The 18,330-nt window shown below is 39.1% G+C and overlaps 1 protein-coding gene across 1 annotated transcript in view; it reads left to right on the top strand.

Annotated features, from left to right (window-relative positions):
• The window catches only part of LOC114651624 (V-type proton ATPase subunit B, brain isoform-like), an 85,288-nt gene extending 73,653 nt beyond the window's left edge, over nucleotides 1–11,635 (top strand). Inside the window, 6 exon segments of the mRNA XM_028801446.2 lie at nucleotides 4,652–4,802; nucleotides 7,658–7,740; nucleotides 7,836–7,940; nucleotides 9,385–9,400; nucleotides 9,403–9,513; nucleotides 11,216–11,635. Of these exon segments, the coding sequence (XP_028657279.2) occupies nucleotides 4,652–4,802; nucleotides 7,658–7,740; nucleotides 7,836–7,940; nucleotides 9,385–9,400; nucleotides 9,403–9,513; nucleotides 11,216–11,361 (612 nt within the window). The 3' untranslated portion in view covers nucleotides 11,362–11,635.
• The last annotated feature ends 6,695 nt before the right edge of the window (nucleotides 11,636–18,330 follow it).

Here is an 18,330-nt window from a genome sequence, read left to right as displayed (position 1 = left end):
TTAATACATTCATGTTTATCATGGCAAGATGTTGCATGTTGGTCAGGCAGTCAAGTAAGAATTGCGCTGTACTCAGTACATGTCACAATACCACTACTATTACTACTATTACAAATAATAATAACAATAATAATAATAATAATAATAATAATAAAACCTTCAGTTTTGACTATGGGAAGATTAAATCTCATGTATGAACATTTAATTGTCTAGTAATATAAAGATAAGTGTTATTGTCCTAAGCAAAGACCATTTTTTAATTTACTGAGCTTGCTTATTCCATGAAATAAAGACAGAGATCTACTAGTGCACAATGAATTAATGTTACCTTATCTGTTCATAATCAAAAGTTTATTTTTCCAAGGTAGCAATAATGGAAGAGAACATTAAAGTACAATATGAAATGCTACAATTTTATGAATTAAATATAAATCCAGTTTAGGATTACACAGCACAATAGCTAATTGGCTTTGGCTCAGACATATAGAAGCCAACCTTAGATGGGATTCAAGACGCACACGCACACACGTACACAAAACCACTGACTTATACCAGACATTTCACACTAAGAATTAATTTTAAAAGACTCTGTTAGAGGGCGGCACGGTGGCGCAGTGGGTAGCGCTGCTGCCTCACAGTTAGGAGACCTGGGGACCTGGGTTCGCTTCCCAGGACCTCCCTGTGTGGAGTTTGCATGTTCTCCCCGTTTCTGCGTGGGTTTCCTCCAGGCGCTCCGGTTTCCTCCCACAGTCCAAAGACATACTGGTTAGGTGGATTGGCGATTCTAAATTGGCCCTAGTGTGTGCTTGGTGTGTTTGTGTGTGTCCTGCGGTGGGTTGGCACCCTGCCCGGGATTGGTTCCTGCCTTGTGCCCTGTGTTGGCTGGGATTGACTCCAGCAGACCCCTGTGACCCTGTGTTCGGATTCAGCGGGTTGGAAAATGGATGGATGGATGGACTCTGTTAGAGGTGGAACTAACTGCAAAAGTCAGAGAAAACTTGGGGGGTCATGAGGAGAATATGTGAACTTACCTAGACTGTGTCCAGGAGTTGTGAGGTTGCAGTGTTCACCATTGTGCTTCCTCAGTGGAAAGTAATTAAAAATGAACAAGTTGTAGGAGGGGCGTGGATGGGAAGTGAACTTTCCTGGAAAAGAAATGGTGCAGCACAATTCTATTTTAGGATTTTGTGATGTAGTCTTCCTGAAGGTGAACACACGTGTTCCAACCTCCAGATGCCCATGGAAAAAATGAAACTCCTTGTGAGGCAAACCACCTCATCAATGACTCCATCATCTGTGTGAAATGGCAACCACGCAGGTATTTCTCCATCTCAGGAAAATGAAAGAAGTCAGATGGTGTAAAATCTGGCAAATAAGGAGGGTGGGGTAAAAGTTTGAAGCTTCCATTGCTCCATTGTGCTCTGTGTGGTGGAACATTTTCATAATAAAAGAGAACTCTGAGCCAAGTTTTCATAACAGTTTTAATCGCGCCCCCCTCACATTTTTTTGAAAGGAGCCCACTAATACCAATTTGTTCTTTTTTAATTAATGATATATCATTGATGCATATTTTATTATACCTACTTAACTTTTATCGACATTCATCTAACTCTATATTTATTTTTCTAGTATCAGAATGTAGTTTAAGTTAATTTGTTTTGGTTTCAATAGATGTATTTTTCATATTTTTGATTCTTGTTTTCTTTTTTTTCACATGTTCGCGCCCCCCCTAGGGGGGGCCCGCCCCCGCCCCCGCCCCCGCCCCACAGGTTTAGAACCACTGTGCTAAACATGTAACAGCTTAGCTGATTGGTATCACTACACTGACCTAGCATGCTGGTATGTGAATGAGTGTGCCATGACATTCAATGAAGAGCTGGTTTCCCCCTTATGCCTGATGCTACTGGACTAAGCTTCAACACAGGCTAAGAGAAATAATTGGTGGATGGATTTGCATACATGCAAAATTCATAATGATACAATCAGACTTTTAATTTCTAATTTTATTGTTCAATAACAATGGAAGCTGGAGATACTGCATTGACACATTATACAGAATCACCACATAGCACTTTCAAAGCCAATTTGTTTAGCATCATGGACATATGAACCTGTCAGTGTTGACATTTGGCCACAGTTCAATAAAATTAACCTAGAAATTGCACAATATATAGATTCAAGTAGCACTGAATTTTCTGTGACTATGGAATTTTCTTTAACCTTTACTTTACACAAATTAATACAGTAAATATGTGTGACTGTAACAGTTGTGATGAAATATCATACCAGTGGGCATGACACCAAAGATGAGTCGGCTTCTGTTTTAGTTTGTATAGGATTTTTAACTTGAGAAGCACCAAATTATTGCTTTTAAGAACCATACTTACAACCAACTCATTTTTTCCATTCATTTCAAGGTCAGCGAAAAAAAGTATATTTTAAGTGTAAATGTTATTTTATAGTTTTGACCTGCACATCTTCACTGTGGTTCATGTTGCTAAATGACTTGGCTTTCAAGATGACTATATTACCATTCTGTGTTGAGCGTGCAATAATAATCCAATATAAACATAAAAAGCTGTGTTTACTCCTAGTTCCTATTCATTTTCAAAGCAAGAAAACAATTTAGATACAGTGAAATATGGATTGATAGTTACTTATCAATTGCCTTGTAAAATTCTTAGATCTTTAACAAATCATGCATCTATATATATAATTCACTAAGCCTGAAGACAAGTAGCCACCCATGGAAAGCACGCCGGAAGGGGTGTGGATTCACTAAGCCGCCGACAAGTAAGACACCCATGGCACACGCAGGAAGGAGCCACGCCCACCAACTCTAAGACCATTGGATATGACGACAACTCGCAGAGCCACGCCCACCAACTCGGACGCGACGCCTCGGAAAACATGCCGTCATTTCTGTTTGTCTGTGCCACAGTCCACATGCAGCTCTGAGCCACGTTGACTTTTCATTAGTCAACCTCAGTGGAACCTTGGTTCACACAGAGGCAGCGCCAGAGAGAGGCAGAGGCACACACAGGCAGCCCGAGAGAGAGACAGGCACACACAGGCAGCCTGAGAGAGAGAGCCGCGCACACACAGGCAATGCGACAGAGAGAGCCGCGCAATCCTTTAAAACTGAGGTTAAAACACAATGAAGGAAGCAGTCTTTAAAAACCAATAAGCCCTGTGCCTCTTTTTCATTAGCGTCTCACCTGCTTCACCACCCTGCAACAGTCGAGACGCTTTCTCAGCAGCTGACCTTCTCTGTGCCTGACTCCACTACTGTCAGTCGCCTGATTAAAAATGGTGAACTCCTGCAAAGTTACTATCTTGGTTGGCTTTTAAGTAAAGTTCGGATTTGTTCAAATGTTCCGTTTTTTCCCCCTTTGCTTAAAACTCATTTTAAAAAAAGTGTTTATACAACTGCTGCAATGTTACAGAGAGAGAGAGGGCTCCCGTGCTTCTGAGAGACAGAGGGGGAGGGGGCTCGCGTGCTGCTGAGAGAGAGAGAGAGAGAGAGAGAGAGAGAGAGAGGGGTGGGGCTGGGAAGGCTCCTGTGCTGCTGAGAGAGAGCCTGCGCATGCATCTGAGCAAAGACAATTTCCTGTTAGATTTGCCTTTGCAATGACAATTAAAACTTTCAAAAAGATGTGAATGTATCTGCCAAAACCAGTTTTCAGTCACGGACAGTTGTATGTTGCTCTCTCCAGAGTTCCATCTTTTCATTCACTTACTGGTATGCCTGCAGGAACACGTGCAGCGAGCGACACACACACACGCATACAGGTGCGCGAGAGAGAGAGCTCTGGACGCATAAGAATAATAATACTTCATTACATTGATATACCGGTGTTTTCAGTATTCAAAGCGCTATCCACACAGGGAGAAACCGGGAAGCGAACCCAAAATCTTCCACAGTCTCCTTACTGCAAAACAGCAGCACTACCATTGCGCTACAAGGCAGTTAAAGAATGCACCGGCCTCAATTTTGTTTTCACTTCTGTTTACAGCGATCGAATCGTAGCGTGCATTGTTGTAATGCTACTTTTCTTGGTGGCTTATTACATTACGGATGTTTCACATGTTAATTTTTTTCCCTGTGCTTAAAAGACATTAAAAAAGTGTTTCTCAACTGTGACTCCGGAACAACTCAGTACGCAAGCTATATTAAGCGTCAACAACGAAAACTCGCTACACCTTATTGAAAAAGGGCTGAAACTTATCCCTACCGACGAAGTAACTTTCACCAGTGTGGCCTCCATCGTCACAGACAATCCCGCTTTCAGTCACGGACAATTGTATGTTGCTCTCTCCAGAGGTCCATCTTTTCATTCACTCACAGTGGTATCCACAAACCCACTCCATTTGGACAACTGTGTCGTTCAGCAAGTGTTCACCCATCAATACATAATTATGCGGCGTATGTTACACCGCGGGTAGGCTAGTTTTATATATTGTATGATCAGACTGAGCTTTGTAATTTTAAAAAATAATAACTTCTTCTCAAGTCGTTCATTGGTCTGTTACAACATAATTCTGGATTGCTCTCAATTGCTGACTTTTAGTAATGCAGCACCCAAATTTTATAGATTACCATCAGCTACTCACTCATTGCTTGCATGTTGTTGTCTTCTTTTCTCATCAGGTGTCTGCGGCTCGAGAGGAGGTACCTGGACGGCGTGGTTTCCCAGGCTACATGTATACTGACCTGGCCACCATTTATGAGCGAGCAGGCCGAGTTGAGGGCAGAAACGGCTCCATTACACAGATCCCTATCCTTACCATGCCAAATGATGGTGAAGTTTTTTTTCATTCTTCATCTATGGTGCTATTTGTGTAACATGTATGATTTGCATATCTTGATCATATGGCGGTCCATTTTCAGCCAGATTTTTCCGTCACTTTATATGTAGATATTGCCCTTTTATGGGGATCAAAATGAGTGTAATATTGTGCATTTCAGGAGGATATTTACTGCTGCTCAGAAATTTTGCCCAGTGGATGTGCCCCTTGTATTGTGTCATGATGTATACAACCACCCACTCTTGTGAGGAGAAATGACAATTTCTGGGTTTAGTACTAGTAACAGTAATAGCAGTAATAGCAGTATAGTCTCATATACAGAGTACAGGGCAATTCTTACTTGAATGTCCAAGCAACATGCAATCCATTTCGATGCTCTGGCTCCAAGATAAACAGATGAGTGTGGAGTGGACTATAGGTAACATGCCTTCCACAAAAATAATGTCTAGAAAAAACTATTGACTTCTATTAAATAAAAATGATACAAGTTTAAAAAGATTTTTATAAACTGCACTTTAAATGGTTGGCTGTGGCACACCCATCACTCATCCCTCACATGAATACATTTGCAAATTCTTACAGTTTTCTTTCTAATATTGAAACAGATGGCATGTGACTCACCCACCAGACACAGAAGGTGATGAGGGCAGGCATAACTAAATGAAACTTTTACCCAACATAACGCTGTCTGTATGCTTCCACTTTATTAAATTGACTTTCAAAGTCTATCTATCTATCTATCTATCTATCTATCTATCTATCTATCTATCTATCTATCTATCTATCTATCTATCTATCTATCTATCTATCTATCTATCTATCTATCTATCTATCTATCTATCTATCTATCTATCTATCTATCTATCTATCTATCTAAATAAACCAACATGGGATATATTTCATAGTTAAAAGACTTTGAGTCCTACACATAGTTGTTGTCTATATAGAGGGTACACATTTTCATCATGTCTGTGTAGGTTTTCCTCTGACTTTTTCAGTTTTCCTTCCAGCTTTACAAAAATGAATACCTAAGGTTAATTGTCAATTCATAATTAATTGAATATGAATACAGGTGTGTGTGTAAGTGGGCTCTGTGAAGCACTGGCTCCTTGTCAGGAGCTGGGATCCCACCTTATGGCTAGTGTTGTCAGTAAACACCCTGGGTGACTGTGACTTTGAAGAATTAGAATAGAATAGATTGGAATAGAATTTGAATGAGGATATTATGTTGACTTCTGCGGTGGGCTGGCACCCTGCCCGGGGTTTGTTTCCTGCCTTGCGCCCTGTGTTGGCTTGGATTGGCTCCAGCAGACCCCCGTGACCCTGTAGTTAGGATATAGCGGGTTGTGGGACTTTCTCAGAGCTTTCTCAGCTCACAACCTGCCTCAGTGAAATTAATACCTGAATGGAGCAAAACTCAACAAAACAAAACTTACCTCCTGCAAATTGGGACTAAAGTGCAACTTAATAAAATGAGCTTCTTCCCAGTGCATTTTGGCGGTGATCTCATCAGACCTGCCTCTACTGCAGAGAATCTTGGTGTCATTTTTAATTCCTCCCTTTCTTATTCTGCCCACATAAACCACATTAAGAAACTTTCTTACTTTCATCTCCATAACATATCCCGTGTTTGCTCCTTCCTCTCTTTTTCTAATGCTGAGAAACTTGTCCATGCTTTTATCACATCCTGCATCGATTATTGTAATTCCCTACTGGCAGGTGCCCCTTCTAATCTTATATCACAGCTCCAGCTGATTCAAAACTCAGCTGCAAGAGTCCTTACTCGAACCAGCAGCAGCGAGCACATCACACCCATCCTGCTCCATCTTCACTGGCTCCCTGTGTCCTACAGAATCGAATATAAAATCCTACTAATAACCTACAAAGCTTTAAACGACCTTGCGCCAAACTACACCAGTGACCTTCTCCATCACTATGTCCTTGTTTGCCCACTAAGGTCCTCTGATTCTGGAAATCTTGTTGTGCCCCTCACTAATCTACACTCCATGGGTGACAGGGCCTTCAGCTGCATAGCGCCCAGACTCTGGAATGACCTACCAAAATTAATCAGGTCAGCTGACTCCATGAATTGTTTTAAAAAACAACTCAAAACTCTTCTGTTCAGGAAGGCTTTTAGCTCTACTTGACTTTATTACCTTTCTCTCAGTTTACTTCTCTGTCAAGATGCCAACGTAACCTGTATGTGTGTGCGAGACCATCAATTATGTTGTCTGTTAGGCTTTTCCTCTGAATTTACTGTCTTAATCTTCTTTATTTATTTATCTGGCTTGTACAATGCTATATAATGTATACCTTGCCGTTCTTTCTTAAATTCTGTGAAGTGCCTTGAGCATGGGAAAGGTGCTATATAAATAAAATGTATTATTATTTAGTTTTTAATTTTTTTTGAATAATGGATAGATATTATGTTGGCTTACCATGCCACTTTTTATGCTTTTTTAATTAAAAAAATCTATGAAGTGTGAAGATATTTTCTAGGTTCTGCAAACAGCTAAAAAAACACTATTCCGTGACAGCAGTATCAGCAATGGTGTGATTCATATTTATGGAAAAAGGAAACAAAATTAATGACTATTTTCATATCATCAAAATTGTGCCTGTGTTAACTTTGTTGTCCTTGTGATCTTAGTTTGCAATCAAAATTTAGAGCATTAAGAGTTTATGGAAATGGGTGTGCACTGTATTTACATTAAAATTTGAGTGAAATATGATTCAGTTGCAGAATTAGATGGCTGGATTAAGCAAAATGTAGAATATTGAATGGCAAACAAAAAGCAAAGCTGTTTTAAATGCTTTAAAAATAATCTTTTCCATCTCTGTGTGCCAGATATCACCCATCCCATTCCAGACTTGACAGGATTCATCACTGAGGGACAGATCTATGTGGACCGGCAGCTACACAACAGGCAGGTATGTTATAAAGGGTCACTTCCTAATGTTGGACGTTTAGGGATGGGAGTGCTTATTCTCTACTTACACTACATTATTGGGTTTGCCATTAACAGATCTATCCTCCAATCAATGTGCTTCCTTCACTCTCTCGACTTATGAAATCTGCAATTGGTGAAGAAATGACACGAAAGGACCATGCTGATGTCTCCAACCAATTGGTTGGTATTTTGTCTTCTTGACTCTATCACATCTCAGACAGTCTGAATTTCCCTAATCAGAAAACATGTGTAGTTGTTTTGAAAACAGTTTAATAAAAAAGACACCTGAATAATGCAAAAAAAAAAAAAAGTAAATTATTATGGTTGCATTTAAGATACTACAGTTCTTAAGAGTCTTAATTTCAGTCCTGGAAGTTTTATTTGTTATAGGCCATGGGTCTCTTATTTCTCCTCACTTTCAAAATATCTGCTGTTACATTACTTGCTTTTATTCTTGTAATGATATGGCGAAATAGTAACTGAAATTTTAATGTAAAATATATGGATATTAGCCAAATCTCTGCAGAAAGTGCATTCTTGCAAAAATAAGCTTTGTACAAGACACCATTTACCTTTATAAGAAACATAACTTATGTAAAATTGAAATGAACTTTTATTTTATTGTAACCATGATCATGGGGACATCTGTGGAGTTTGCACATTTCTTTTGTCTTTAGTTTTCTCTAGTAGCTCTGGTTCTTCTTGTGCATTCATTAGGGACTATGTGAGGTGGGCATCAGTGTGCCATGCAAGGGACTGATGCTCATTCCAGGACTGATTCTTGTCTTGATCTCAGTCCACCTTTAATAGGCACATTGTAATCAGCATGTTCTGCATATCTGGTTTAAACTGCATTAAGTTATTATAGATAAAGCATGAGGTGACAGCATCTAGATTGTTTTGAAAAGGTTTAGTGGGGAGCGTGACATAGGCTCATTTTTGAATTAGTATGAGATGACATTTTTGTATGGGAAACCCATGCCACATATCACCCCTGCGTACAAACTATCCTTGAATAAACAGTTTTTTCTGTCACTATCTTCTTTGTTGAATCAGAATGGTTGAACATCTTTGGTACTTTGATATTTAACCTTGGGCAATTTTGAGAGCTGCAAAGACACAGTAAAATAATGTGATTTCATTCAGTAGAAAAAATACTAGATAGAGTAGACAGAAGGAGTTGGGCTTTCTGGTAAATCACAATAAGTGTTCTAGTATATTAAGTCTGTATCAGAATGAAAACCCAGTTGTTTTGCTGGTATGTCTTTTTTGTAGTATGGTGACCAGAACTGCAGACAGTACTACAGAACTGCAGTTATTATAGAAAAAACGTTTCATTAACAGAAAAGAAGGTAATTCAGTGACAATAGTACAGTGCATTACAGTGGTTTACGGGAAGAGTTACTGCTGAATTAGGTAACGATTCTGGTGACTCTCTTTTGGAGAAACTAGGTCAATTGGATGGATGAGATTGTAGAGCTGAGTTCCATGTTCTAATCACAGTTGTTCTAATGATGCAGAAAAAGCTGGGGAATCTAGAGTAGATAGACGACTTCATCATAGGGGAGCCACATTTGTCTTTTTTGATATCCTCCACCTTGCTCTCTCTCTCTCTCTTTCACAGTATGCTTGCTATGCCATTGCAAAGATGTCCAAGCCATGAAGGCTGTAGTTGGTGAAGAAGCACTGTCCTCAGATGATCTTCTTTATTTGGAGTTTCTACAGAAGTTTGAGAGGCAATTCATTACTCAAGGTTGGTATAAAATAGAAGGAACAACTTCTGAATATCACACTTTGAAGTATTGCTTGTCAATCAGTCAGTCTTTAATAGAAATAATATCCTTTATTATAAAAAGTTCTATCCCATTACAATAGAATATACACTGAGAAATCAAGAAAAAATACACCTTTTATTAGCTAACTAAAAAATATTACATGTTGCCTGAAGAAGGGACCTGAACTGTCTCCAAAGCTTGCATCTTGTAATCTTTTTAGTTTTAGCTATATTATTAATTGTGAAGAAAGAGTTTAAATATGATTACACAAAATTCAGTTGAAATGATGTAGAAAGTCTCAGGTTCTTTGACCTCAGTCCAATTTCTAAACCTATTTAGGTAGGAATCGACACTCAACAGAATGTCAGTCTATTGCAATGCACACACATCGACACCTACACACATTCATTCATCAGTCAACTTAACATGTTCATTCTTGGGATATAGGAGGAAATATCAGTAGATAGATAAGACAATAAAATCAACTGAGTTAGAATTTGAAATAAGGGCATTAGAAATGTAAGGTAGCAAACACAAACTATTACACTGCTGAGACACCCACTGTATTACTCTTAAGCTATTCTCAAGGGAGAAGGTGGGCTTAGGTGTCTAATTTCTTGGATATGCCAAAAAGTAAACAAAGAACTCTTCTTCTTATCTCTCTATTATAAAAAAAAACTCTTTGAAGGAGAGAAGACGTGATTTTCTCAGAGAGACACTTATATGTCCCGCGAGAAACAGATTTAACTACGCCTGGGGCCAGAAATAAAGGACAAAGAGTAGATGACAAAGTAGAACGTTGTAAAGAATTAAAAAATGTTGCCGCAGTACACATGCAGAGCAGGTTAGAGATAATAGTAGTACGAAAATTCGAAAGTCTCAAAAAAAGGATAGTAAAGATCGCATTAACGTAAAGAAATGGAAATTATTACTCAGTGAAATAACGGAACAGCGAAATGAGATCGAATATATTGTTCGGATTTAAACTTTAAGTCACAGACTTGTAGATCATCTAATTCATGTTGCCAGCGAGAATTAAAAGATTCCAAAAACGTTGGTGCGGTATGAATTCCCATGAGACGGAGACTTTTAACATGAGATTCTTTCAAGTCACACCCTACTTAAAACTGTTTTCAAACAAGACAACGGTCATCTAACCTCAGTCGTGTGAATGCTTTTGTCAGACACACTTCCTGCGCTCTCAGCTCTTATATATTTTATCAGGACAATAATTTTATACGTTCTTGATGACACATCAACAACAAAGCGAAGAAGAAAGAGCAGGGACAAACATTCAAAAAAATCTTTTTATTTATTAGAGAGAAAGAAACGATATTCACTCACGGGCAGTTATACGTTGCGTTGTCACAATGTAAGTCCAAACACAGAATCAAAATTCAATGCGATCTTGAAGAAAAGTTAATTCCAAATATTGTTTTTACTAAAGTTTTAAAGTAAAAATGAAAATAATGCATATGCAACAATTCCCATGAAAATAACAATCTCTTTAAATTGTATATCCGGAAAACCAAACCGGGGGGTGGGCGAGCAAAGCGAGCAGGGAACGGAGCCTCCTAGTAATTTTGTAATTTCAAATACTAGGGCTGTTTTTTTGACAAATGTCTACTAAAAAGCCTGCTTTTGAAAAGCTAATGTCATTGTGCTTATCTCTGTGTACAGGAGCGTATGAGAATCGCACAGTTTTTGACACCCTGGATATTGGCTGGCAGCTCCTACGCATTTTCCCCAAAGAAATGCTGAAAAGAATTCCGGAGGCTATGCTGAAAGAATTTTATTCTCGGGATACAAAAACTTCTGAAGAGTAGAGAGAGGATTCTGAAAGACAAGATCTGAAAATGGTGTCAAAATCCTAAATTGCAGATAATATTTTGCAAAAGTCAAAAATGTTTGATGTCTTCAGAACACTCTGAAATTAATGTTGCCAACTTCAGTTTTGTCACCTTGCCTTTTTAAAATTATAATTGAGCTTGTTTTGCATTGTGTGTCAGTACCAACAATAATCCTTTAATTTATGTATAAAACTTATTGACCTAGTTTATGTGATAATTTAACTTCCTTCTGTAGTTTAATAAACCTATGGAAAAAATTTCCTATTTTTTGTATTTTTGTATTTATATGGTTTGTTCAATTTCAAATAACAAACACAAGGGATTAGAAAATTCAAAGATGAATCTCCACAAGTAATCAACAATAACAGGTTAAACACATCCACCATAATGCAAATAATTTGAAGATCAATGATTACATTTCTGTAAAGGATCGTTTCTGAAAGCAAATAAGAAACCTTCTCAATCAGGAGAGTGTAGAATTCACTTTAGTCTTAAAGAAAGGGACCAGTATCCAAGTTAGAGGTTGGGATCACTGTCATCAGAGAACTGAGACATTGTTCACTTCAATTTGTAATTCAACACCATTTTAGATGTAGGTAATCAAACAAGTAAGAATACTGTACACGGTAGATTTAAATATACCTGTATACGTATATGGTCATCATTTTCATGTGTGCAGAGTGCTTGCTCGCATGTCTTAATCAACAGGCCAATTGTCAGCACCCTCTGGTGCCTATAATTAGTGAGTGACGCTAGTGGCTTTGGCATTGGACTTAATACTGCAAGGCTGGTTCAGACCCAGCCTCTGACTCCCTGTGTGACTCTTAAGAGCATTAAAAAACCTGATGAGAGCAGGGATGTCTTGTAATAAGTTTATATGTTTAATATGTCACTGTGCTCTGTACAAAAAATATTTTATAAATCTGCTTCTTCTCACATGTACTGCTAACACAATGCCAGATTTAGCACACAGGGGCTCATCATTTAGAACTGCTAGACAAGCATTAGAAGACACGAAAGGGACAACTACAAAAATGGGCAACGTGTACAATTTCTCTGTGACAGAGTCAACAGAGTCAATTTCCCCTTGGGATTAATAAAGTATCTATCTATCTATCTATCTATCTATCTATCTATCTATCTATCTATCTATCTATCTATCTATCTATCTATCTATCTATCTATCTATCTATCTATCTATCTATCTATCTATCTATCTATCTATCTATCTATCTATCTATCTAACATGACATTGGATCTTCTTTTCCTTGTTTGGAATGGCATGATTTACCTAAGGGGGTGTCTGCACATGAAGAAAGGGTATAAAACCTTGGAACATTGCCCGGCACACCTTTGAAGTTGATGGATGGATGGGAGATAACGTTATCCAATCCTGAAAATCCTTCCAGCACAGCAACGAAAATGGCAGATTGTATACATTCTGTAATAGCCTTGTCTTGGCTTCCTTTGTTTGTTATACCGCGTAAATTGTCATTAAAGAAAGCTAAGTTATTTCTCCTATATGATTTCTTACCGCCGTATCACTAAGGGAAGGGTATCATCTTTTAATATTATATCTATATAGCTTTGGGTTATGTAACATACCGCAATTAAGGAACTTATTCCAACCAGGGAGCTAGCACCCCCTGCTGGATAGACGTCTTAACAGCATTATAGGCCCCTAGGCCAGGGGTAGGCAACGTCGGTCCTGGTGAGCCGCAGTGGCTACAGGTTTTCATTCCAACCCAATTGCTTAATTAGAAACCAATCATTGCCAATCTCAGACCTTATTTAATTTTATGGCTTGTTAGTCTGTGCAATGTAAGGCTCTTATATCGTAGATTTTTTTCCTTTCCAAGGATATCATCCAAATGATATGAAGCCTAAAACAGATCATTTTCAGTCTGTCACATTTGTGTTTTATTAAATCAAACAGTGCATGATGAACACACACAGATGTAATTGGAAAAAAGCTAGCTGGAGAACTGCTGGCTGCTTTGTCTTTTACATCTTATTGCTAATAAGGAGCAATTAAAACACTGAATGCAGCAGTTTAAGATTGAAATAAGCAATTAAGGTTGGAGAACCTTAACAAGCGAGACCACTAAAATGAAGCATCAAAATGTCACTTAAGCAATATGTGCTTCATCAGCAATAATTGAGTTCTCGTTAAGGAACTGGGTTGGAACAAAAACCTGCACATACTGCGGCTCACCAGGACCGACGTTGCCTACCCCTGCCCTAGGCAAAGCAGTGCATTGGGGCCCCTACCTACACAACTACTCAGCAAGTCACAACATACATTGATTAGCATGGGGCCCCTATGCTCAAGGGGCCCCCGGGCAACCGGTCAGCGTGCCCATGCGTTAAGAAGGCCCTGGATGAGAGCTTACACTTTAACAACAGCTCATCAATTCCTATTGAATTAGTGACTCTTTCAAAATTATTGTGAGATTGAGATTTGAAAGTCACTAAACCACTACTATCTACCACAGAAATTGATTCCTATTTCCTTTCATTAGTTGTTCAACAATTCTAACATTTGCAAGAAATTTAACCTTAGCAGACTTCTAACTGTGACTTAAGACATATACAGCAGACAAAAATCCTATGTAAACCTTTATGTAATGTCATTCAAGAGTTAAAGGAAATTTTAAACAAGCTCTGAGGTAACACATAAACATAAAGAGAAGGTTCAGATTGCAATTTACAGTGCCTCTTTAAAGTATAGTGATGATGAAATACTTCCTCCGATAAGGCTGTTTCACTTCTTTCTGGTAGTACACAAAATGTAGGCCATGAGGATCAATTTGTGCAGCCATGCACTTGTTCTGAGGCTGCATGAGCCCATGTGATTGCATTGATCATGGAAATGCTTCTCCTCCAGGCTTTATTCTTTCCAATTTACAAGTAATATCTCAGCAAGGACTGGAAATAACCAGTAGATGGCACTCTACATGGCATACCCACATACTTAGGAAGCTGTTAAAGTAACCCATACCCTGGTCAGGCTGTGCCTCTTAGCTTAGAAAAGGGACACATCTGGTAGAGCCAATCACGGCACTTCTGTAAAGTCAAGGGCGGTTATGTTTAAGTTATACAGCATGCTGTTGAGGCCTCAGAGAGTGCACAGTTTTAGTCTCCATAAAAGACGCAGTAGCATGAGAGAACATCAAAAGAAGAGCGACTGGACAGTTCCTAGAACTATGAAGAAAGATTAAAGATTAAGCAAACAGAGATTAAGAGGTGTCATGACTGAAATGTGTAATATTACAAAGGGAATCAGTACAGTGAATTCCACTGCTTACCTTTCAGTGACTTCTTCAAGTAGAACAGAGGTACACCAATGGAAACAAATTGGTTTTATTCATGGAGAGAAGTACAGACACAAAGAATAAATTACCAGGTGTTATTGTAGACAGTAAGACTTGAGGGACCTTCATCTTTTGACTCGTTATTTTAAAGTAATTAAGTGAATAGCATTGGCGTGCTTGTTGGCCTAAATGGCAAGTTCTTGTTTATACTTCTCTCCTATAGTTTAAGTGAGGCTACACAAAATGATGGGGAGTTAACAAAATATTTTCAGACCATTTTAATTCAATTTAAGGTAGTATATGTAATATAACCTTATTATTTGTATACTTTGGTGTATTTCACTTTTTTTCACTCAGAGATTGTGTACTTTGTTATTTATTTTGATCTGACTTGATTACCATCTTGCTTCTATTGTCTATTCAATGCTCCATGTAACGTCACGTAAATACTTCTGTCACCGGCTGTCATACTGCTTACGGTGTTGGCCACAGCATCTGTTTTCCCTCGGTGGATAAATCTACAGTGGGGCAAAAAAGTATTTAGTCAGCCACCAATTGTGCAAGTTCTCCCACTTAAAAAGATGAGAGAGGCCTGTAATTTTCATCATAGGTATACCTCAACTATGAGAGACAAAATGAGAAAAAAAATCCAGAAAATCACATTGTCTGATTTTAAAGAATTTATTTGCAAATTATGGTGGAAAATAAGTATTTGGTCACCTACAAACAAGCAAGATTTCTGGCTCTCACAGACCTGTAACTTCTTCTGTAAGAGGCTCCTCTGTCCTCCACTCATTACCTGTATTAATGGCACCTGTTTGAACTCGTTATCAATATAAAAAGACACCTGTCCACAACCTCAAACAGTCACACTCCAAACTCCACTACGGCCAAGACCAAAGAGCTGTCAAAGGACACCAGAAACAAAATTGTAGACCTGCACCAGGCTGGGAAGTCTGAATCTGCAATAGGTAAGCAGCTTGGTGTGAAGAAATCAACTGTGGGAGCAATTATTAGAAAATGGAAGACATACAAGACCACTGATAATCTCCCTCGATCTGGGGCTCCACGCAAGATCTCACCCCGTGGGGTCAAAATGATCACAAGAACGGTGAGCAAAAATCCCAGAACCACACGGGAGGACCTAGTGAATGGCCTGCAGAGAGTTGGGACTAAAGTAACAAAGGCTACCATCAGTAACACACTACGCCATCAGGGACTCAAATCCTGCAGTGCCAGACGTGTCCCCCTGCTTAAGCCAGTACATGTGCAGGCCCGTCTGAAGTTTGCTAGAGAGCATTTGGATGATCCAGAAAAGGATTGGGAGAATGTCATATGGTCAGATGAAACCAAAATAGAACTTTTTGGTAAAAACTCTACTCGTCATGTTTGGAGGAGATAGAATGCTGAGTTGCATCCATAGAACACCATACCTACTGTAAAGCATGGGGGTGGAAAAATCATCCTTTGGGGCTGTTTTTCTGTAAAGGGACCAGGGCGACTGATCCATGTAAAGGAAAGAATGAATGGGGCCATGTATCGTCAGATTTTGAGTGAAAACCTCCTTCCATCAGCAAGGGCATTGAAGATGAAACGTGGCTGGGTCTTTCAGCATGACAATGATCCCAAACACACCGCCCGGGTAACGAAGGAGTGGCTTCGTAAGAAGCATTTCAAGGTCCTGGAGTGGCCTAGCCAGTCTCCAGATCTCAACCCCATAGAAAATATTTGGAGGGAGTTGAAAGTCTGTGTTGCTCAGTGACAGCCCCAAAACATCACTGCTCTAGAGGAGATCTGCATGGAGGAATGGGCCAAAATACCAGCAACAGTGTGTGAAAACCTTGTGAAGACTTACAGAAAACGTTTGACCTCTGTCATTGCCAACAAAGGGTATATAACAAAGATGAACTTTTGTTATTGACCAAATACTTTTTTTCCACCATAATTTGCAAATAAATTCTTCAAAAATCAGACAATGTGATTTTCTGGATTTTTTTTTCTCATTTTGTCTCTCATAGTTGAGGTATACCTATGATGAAAATTACAGGCCTCTCTCATCTTTTTAAGTGGGAGAACTTGCACAATTGGTGGCTGACTAAATACTTTTATGCCCCAATGTATGTCTTCTAATTTTCATCACAGTTAGCTTATTTCTTGAGTAGGCCCTGGTGCTAAGGGAATTCCTGGCTCCCTGAACTTTGTGCTGTTTTTGACTGTTGAATTTCATTGTGGCCCTTTAATTTTGGCTGCCAAGCTGGTTGTTTCATAGCCTGCTATTTTCTGACCATGTCCTTTGCTTTTGTTCATCATATCCTGGTCTTTCATTTTTCCCACAAAACCTTTAGACATGTTAGTATCTCATAACAGTTGGGAGCTACAGCCTGTCCTGACAGCATGGGAACAAGAGGTTGTGACAAGAAATGCCAAAAGACATGATAAAGGTTTGGGGAAGCCTTCCATATATTGTATCCTGGCTGCTAAAACTGAAATAATTGAACAGAGATTTTCACAAGACTGAGTCCAAAACAGAAGTGATCAAAGACAATGAAGATGGCGGTTTTAAAAGCAGGAAGTGATGTCATCGAGGGTGCCGGAACCTGGTGGGATTTCTCGGGAACGGTCTGCAAGTAACTGAGAAAGACAGTCAGCACACTCTGCCACCCCCTGGTCGGTGGTGGTATTACAATTACTCAGCCCCTTTAGCTGCCTCCTAGATAATTCTTCAAGATTGTCAAGGTCTCTGCTTCAACTGAATGACTCAGTAGTTTTTTTCCAGAGTCTTTGTGTAAAGAATTGCTTCATGGCTTCAGTCTTAAATGCTCTTCCTCTTAATTTCCACTGATGTCCTTGAGTATGTGATACACCCTTAAGCTGAATGAATGTCGCTGGATCTACTATATCAGTACCTTTGAGTGTTTTAAATACCTGGATTAGATCCCCACACCGTCTTCTCTGTTCATGACTAAAGTTTAATTCTCTGAGTCTCTCACAGTTCAATGTGTCCTTAAGTCCTGTGATGCACTTGGTTGCACAGCTTCAACTGCTGCTATGTCTTCCTTGTCCTGTGGTGACCAGAACTGTACACAGTACTCCAGATGTGGTCTTACTAGTGCATTATATAGTCTGAACACAACATCCCTTAATTTATATTCTACAGTTTTTATTAAAAAAATCTAACATTTTATTTTTTTAGGATGGGATAAATCCTGAACAGGGGCTGCAGATTGGAGCTAAAAAATGTTGAGAAGCCAACTAGGTCTTCCTGTTTATTTCAAAGAAAAAGACTGAAAACAAAATACAGCATGATGACGGCATCAAATAATGAAACACAGGCTATACCTTCTTGTAACTCATGAGTGTTGCTTGGTTGAGTGGGTATGGCTGTGAGGAGCTCTGTCTTCCAGTCTGGCTCGTACCGAAGTGAGATGCCTGTGTAGCTTTATAGGATTTGATGCTCACTGAGTGTCTTCTCAGAGCTGAAGAAGAAGAAGAAGACATTAATGTTAGCAACAGTGCCCCCTCTCATCATGGAGTGATAATGTCACTTGTGTCACTTGCACTCCTGTCAGGACTATCAAAAAAAGACATCAATTGATTGTAACTAGTGCAGAATGCAGCTGCTAGAATCTTA

Source organism: Erpetoichthys calabaricus, chromosome 5 (assembly GCF_900747795.2).
Source record: "Erpetoichthys calabaricus chromosome 5, fErpCal1.3, whole genome shotgun sequence".
Classification (NCBI taxonomy): domain Eukaryota; kingdom Metazoa; phylum Chordata; class Cladistia; order Polypteriformes; family Polypteridae; genus Erpetoichthys; species Erpetoichthys calabaricus.
Note: the sequence above shows the minus strand (reverse complement) of the source record. Positions and strands in the feature narration are given on the sequence as shown.